This window comes from Leptomonas pyrrhocoris (assembly GCF_001293395.1).
Source record: "Leptomonas pyrrhocoris isolate H10 chromosome Unknown, whole genome shotgun sequence".
Taxonomy (NCBI): domain Eukaryota; phylum Euglenozoa; class Kinetoplastea; order Trypanosomatida; family Trypanosomatidae; genus Leptomonas; species Leptomonas pyrrhocoris.
This window is the reverse complement of record NW_015438371.1, coordinates 467,469-473,246: the sequence shown is the minus strand read 5'-3', so window position 1 is coordinate 473,246 and position 5,778 is coordinate 467,469. Positions and strand designations below refer to the sequence as shown.

Sequence of the window (5,778 nt, the reverse complement as noted above, 5' to 3'; positions counted from 1 at the left end):
GCTGACAGCTGGGCACATGTTCGCAGTCGCGCAGTTCGACGCAGACATATCACGATCGACCCGGGGGTTTAAGTGTGAGTTGGTCGCCCACTCTGGCAGCATGCATCCGCACAGGTGGTTTCCGCGCAGATCCAACATATTAGCACTGATATTGTACCACTCGTGCGGAATCGAGCCAGTCAGAGCGTTAGAAGCCAGCTGCATAGTGACTATGACAGCCATCTTGACCCATTGAGGAGGCAGAGTGCCAGACAGCGAGTTCCGGCTCAAGCTGAGAGACTGCATCTGAGTCAGCTCGCCCCAGTCCGCAGGCAGCGGACCTGTCAGTGCGTTGCCGCTCAAGTCCACTTTCGTTAGTCGTTTCAGGCGGCCCCAGCTCGCAGGCAGTGTGCCCGCAGTCAGTTGACCAGACCCACTCGCAATAATGCTTGTGACAATCACGGCGGCGCCGTCCACGCCGTCATCCAGCTCAGGCAGCACCAACGATTCGGTGTACGGCGACAAGTCGTCGCCGAAATTCAGTTCAGTCGGCGCGCCGGCATTGCAAATCACGTACAACCAGGTGCAGACGTCCGTGCCCGTCCACTGGCTCTTAAGAGACGGGTTGGACTCCGCAAAGAGCTGCAGGAACTTCAGCGTGTTCGTCTGTTCCGCATCGGTGTACGTGGCGGAGACCAGAACGGCGTACACGCACAGCACCATCATCGCTGCAGCCACCATCGTGCGGCGCAGCGGGTAGTGAAGCCGCGCCATGGGTCGCAGTTGGAGGGTGAAGGAAGGAGGTACGGGAGTCGCCGTAGAAAAGCTCCGTGGAACCGGACAGCAGCGGGGAAAACAGCCGTGGCACGCGAGACGTGCGTCTGTGGAGTGTGGCGCAGGGACGGATGTCGTTGATAAAAACAGAAACGTTGGAAGCAGAAAAGGTGCGTTTAAAACAGATAGCTTGAAGAGAGTTATGGCCGAAGAGAGCGTTAGAGTTGAGAGCGCTGCGGCTACTGTGTAACAGCGCAGGAAGAGAGCGAGGGCGAGAGAAGAAGCGGGGAGCAATGAGCGAAGCAGTGGGACAGCAGATGTGTGGCGGTGTGCGCAGCAGGCAGAGCAGCGGACCTGCACCACAGGCACGCGCATGCAATCGCGCGCGCACGCTGACACGCACACGCCCACACCAGTCGCACCACACAACGAGGGGGCGGTGGACGCTCCTCCGCCGCGGCCGCGGCTTTAGAGAGACAGAGAAACGGAGACGCAGATGGCGGCGACGGCGGCAGAGCAGGCAGCAGGCGATGCCCTCCGCACACACCGCACAGCACAGCAGTGCACAGCAGTGCACCTGTGCCGCGGTCGCGGCTTCGTCGCCGGTATCCTGAGTAGAAAATGACTTGCAGAGCACGAGAAAACACACACGAAGATCACGTCGCAGAAACACATCGCTAGCCAGCCGCTAGCACGTGGCATCGACGGCGGACGGCGCAGTTGCGGGCTCCACAACACCTTAGATTGTGTTGCACGGAGTAGTGCACAGCCGCCCGCACTGCTCCACCGCAGCACGACAGCCCCACCGCTCCGCCGGCGCATCACCTTCAGCAGCCGCAGAGGCGCCGCCGGATCCGCGTGTTGGGCCAGCCTGTCGATCCACGTAGGTGGCGCACCGGGAGCACGTGCTCCTCCTTCACCCCTCACTGCAAAGACGAAAGAGCAGCTGCCAACATTTCGTGGCGCATCGGGTCGGTCCCCCGCGGCCATGAGCAACAAGGGACGTGTTGTGTTGGAAGCACGGCGTGCGTTGGGGGGATCGAGGGGGTGGCCCCATCCGAGCGGCGGCGTGTCGAGCACCGACGTCTTCGCGCCTGAGAAAACCCCAGCGCGCGGATCGCGTTCGCCACAGCCCGTGCCGGGAGGGGCGGCCTCACTCCGCCGACCACCGATGCAAAGGCGGCGACGGCGACCATGTACCGTACGCAGCGTCTTGCGCATTCCGCATCGGCCACTCCACCCCGTCTCACCCGGTCCACGGCACTACGCCTCTGCATGGAGCCACCCTCGAGACGACCACACACCGGCTGTTCCGGCAGGGCCTCCAACCATTCTTGTATCCGTCTTCACGAGGTGTTGTGCGGCGGCAGTGTCACGGCGGGTTCGGGGAGGCACACGCGCGGACAGCGCGGTAGGGATGCGGGATGAGCCACACTCGTGCCACGGCAAGCAGCGCAAAAGGTCGCGACCATGAAAAAGGCCGCAGCCGTCGCCGTGTCTGCGCTCACGCGTGCAACGACAGTGGGCAACGGTGAGTGATGGCCACAGCTCTTCGGGCAGCCCTCGCAGATCGTCGGGCACCGGCTCCGAGCGCGCCGCGTCACGGGTGTCGAGCCGGGTTGTGCCGTCTTCGGCCCTCTCCGGCATGCCAGCGACCCAGTGGCAACGGAGAAGGAGAAACGGGAAACGAAGGTCCCTTTGTCGGTTGCACGGACTTCTCGACACCGCACGCGTGTGAAGGATCCAACGAAGTCAGCGTGCCGCATCGCATCATCGTCCTCGCGTGCATGGAGGGCCGCGGGACCCGACGGGGCTCCATACGATTCGTTGTGCACGCGGCAGGACCTCCGCTCCCAGGCATTCCATCCTCCGCCCCGAGGCAGCTGACGGCTGCGATGTTAACGCGGCTCACATTCTTGCGCGCGGAGAGCTGCGGCGCTTGGGCGGCCCTTCCGTTGCAGCAACGCCACCGCCGCCGCCCCCACCGCCTCGGCAGGTGGAGCAGCCGCGTCCCATCCGTTGTCCACGTCGGCATCCGCACCCCCTACCTCCATCGGGCGCAGCGTGTGGCTGTAGCGGGGCGGCGAGATGCCTGAGGCAGCCGGTGACTGGCGTAAGAAGGCTCTCTGCCCGCGACATGTCCGCAGCAGCAACTTGTCCACCTTCAGCGACGTTGATCGGCGCGGCGTAGCGCCCCCATCCAGAAGGTCGAAGGTCGTCGTGGCGTGGAGGGACCTAACCGGCGACTCGCCCTCGTGCAACTCGCGCACCCCGCAAGCTGGCTCCTGCGTGCGATGCTCCACACGTCTTCCTTGGGGTGAGAGATTTCTGCGTACGGCGGGAAGAGCGGCATGGGGCGATGTTCGATGATTTCGTCGAGCAGGCGTCGCCGCTGGGAGCGCAGACTCATTGTAGACCTGGTAGTTGTGGCACTGCATCGCCCCACCCTGCGAGCCAGGAGGGAGAGGTTGCATCACGCACCTCCCACCGCTCTCCTTGCCGGGTGCGCAGAGCGTGCAGAGTCAAGCAAGGACCGCCGTCGGTGGGAGCCGCTTCAGCCCCGCAAAGCCGAGGAGCCTCGCCTTCGTCCGCGCGTCTGTCAGTTCTCCCACGGCGTGCCACCACAACGCCGCCTCTCCGCTGCTGCGCATTCAAGGGAGTTGTGCCGCAGTACGGATTGTTCAGCCAGCGAGGTTGCGGCGTCTTTTGGCGGCGCCTCGGCCTTCGTCGCGGCCCGCGCCAGCAGTTATGCGTGCGTTGCATTATCGATGTTCGCGTCTTTCGAGCCGCTCCGTGGCATCCTGCACCTCACAGCACAGAACGAGCCGGCATCCTGCTGGTTACGGCACGGTGTTCGCTCCTTCTGGAGTTAGAAAACCCCAAGTGATAAGGAGGGCAGTGCCTGTGGATGCCCGGTGGGAGAACTGTGATGATGATGAAAGCAGGCGATGCATTTAGGGAATCAGAAAGAACTGTGTGCCATCCGGCGACAGAAACAAAAGATGAGCACAGCGGAGACGAAGAGGGAGAATGGTGCGGGAGGGCGCGGGGGAGAACACAACGAGGGGCGGCCGGAAGGACACAACAACACAGCGTGGTGCACTCGCCGTCGACGCGGTCAGACCAAACTACGTAGCGCTTGTTCTACTTGTGGATGCAGCTGTAAGGTTGTACACACGGTGGTTTCCTTCCTGCGCAGCTTCACGGACAACGACTTCGGATCACTCCACCGCAGCTCAGTCGGCTAAAATGCGTTCGGCTCTCGCGCTCTTATCACGCACGAACGAAAACACTCGGAGATGAAAGGGGAAGTGAGGAATCCATTCGAGGTAGCTCTCCGCCGTCGAGCACAGCACCACGGAGAGGAAAAACGAAGAGGAAATGAGCGCGGAGTTGTGAAGCTCTACAGCACTCGAGAGCACGAACAGACGTGGCTCGGTGCAGACATTCACACTGCGCAGTACAAAACAAAAGAAACTGTGTATTCCACGCACAGCATCATCGCTCTACCGTATTTAACCACATGAGAAGATATTGGAAGAATGAGAAGAAAAAAGGCCGTGTCCGGTCGTGCGAAAAGTGCCAGTAAAGCACAAATACATCTTTCAGGTGAGCCTGCAAACAGGCCCTGAGTACAGCGCTTGAGAAAACATAACATGCCGCCCTTCTGGGCTCACACCGGTGCTCTCGCGTAGGCAGACACACTCGGCACCCACGCTGAGCTCCCCAGCCTTCTCTACTTGGTCTCCCGCCGCATTTGGTTTTTGAAGCCACGCCCAAACACCGTTACGCGCAGAGCGGGCCCCTTGACTACGCACCTCATTCATTGGATGAGGGCGGCCCCATGGTAAAGCCGGGAACAAAAATACGTTTCAAATGATAATAATAAACAATTCTCGTGTCGTTGCGAGCACCACAGCAGCGAAGTGGGGCCATTTTGGATTGTCTGTTGCTCCTCCACCATCCGAAGAGTACACAGATGCCGGGAAGATAAGTCACACCACACAGACTTCGCTTTTGTGGGAGCACGCACCGTTTTTCCGTAGAAGCCGAAGCGTTTCGCGAAGATAAACGAACAAGAGAGTCACTGAATTGCCTCTCCGCACTATTTGGGAGAAGAGCGCCGTCACGCGCAGAGACGAAACAGCAGCACGAGGAATGAAAGCATTAATACATCGGAGGGAGTGTGGGTGAGTTAATACGGATGAAAAGAACTGCACTAGAAAATAAAGCTTTTGTCGCTGTTTTTTCGGTCACTCGCGTGTTAACGTCACGCATGTCGCTCAGAAAGATGACGGGCCACTCCAGCCATCTCCATTCGGTCGCACCTCATGCGGAACCACAAAGAGTAAGACCTCGATCCTTCATTTTCGGTTAAATAAGATGAGAAAGAAAAGGTGCAACTAAACTCGCTCGCTTCTCTGCAGTGCCCACGTGCTGGCGCTGTGTGTTGCTCTTGTATGGAGGGACCCAGGGAGCACACCATCCCCCCCCCTACCACCGCCAACTCGTCGCAAGCAACATTTCTCCGGCGCAGAGGCACGCACCGCGGCTCCATCGCAAACCTAGGGGACCACACACACACAAACACGCTGTTGCGCGAGCCAGCGAGCTGCACGCTTAGGTGCATACACGTGAAACAACGCGGCCGTCCCTTTTTGTCGACGCGGCGCCTTCGCGTCACCCTCCGCTGGGATACCGCGACAGCGGCGTGGGAAGGGCTCTCCGCTGCTGCGCAGGCAAAGACGTACCAAAGCCGCAAAAGCACACAAAGGCAGCCATTTCATCGCGAATGAAAACAAATAATAATTGAAAAAGGGGTCTGAAGAAAAGAACACCACGGAAACTATTCACATCGTCCTTCGTCGAAGGCCGGAGAGCGCGCACGCCAGCTAGACCAGGCTCCACAGCACAGATGTGCACAGCAGTGCCAGCATTGGCCATCCATTGGGGTTGCCCAAGCTCTGCCAGTGCGCCGCATCACAGTAAGAGGCGCATTGAGAGTCATCCGTCAGCATGTAACTG

The 5,778-nt window shown here is 60.2% G+C and overlaps 3 protein-coding genes across 3 annotated transcripts; all 3 read right to left on the bottom strand.

The window, feature by feature from the left end:
• Positions 1–997, bottom strand: ABB37_06751 (hypothetical protein; the record flags this gene model as incomplete). Its single annotated transcript, XM_015805132.1, has 1 exon — positions 1–997. A coding segment is annotated over exon 1 (753 nt), but the record flags the coding sequence as incomplete, so codon positions are not given.
• Positions 998–2,651: 1,654 nt separating this feature from the next.
• Positions 2,652–3,727, bottom strand: ABB37_06750 (hypothetical protein; the record flags this gene model as incomplete). The annotated part of the gene is made up of 1 exon (XM_015805131.1): positions 2,652–3,727. The coding sequence occupies exon 1, from the start codon at positions 3,225–3,227 to the stop codon at positions 2,652–2,654; it is 576 nt and encodes a 191-aa protein (XP_015656424.1). The 5' UTR covers positions 3,228–3,727.
• A 1,296-nt stretch (positions 3,728–5,023) lies between these two features.
• ABB37_06749 (hypothetical protein) lies at positions 5,024–5,383 on the bottom strand (the record flags this gene model as incomplete). The annotated part of the gene is made up of 1 exon (XM_015805130.1): positions 5,024–5,383. One exon carries the CDS (start codon positions 5,381–5,383, stop codon positions 5,024–5,026), a length of 360 nt encoding a protein of 119 aa, XP_015656423.1.
• Positions 5,384–5,778: the final 395 nt, after the last annotated feature.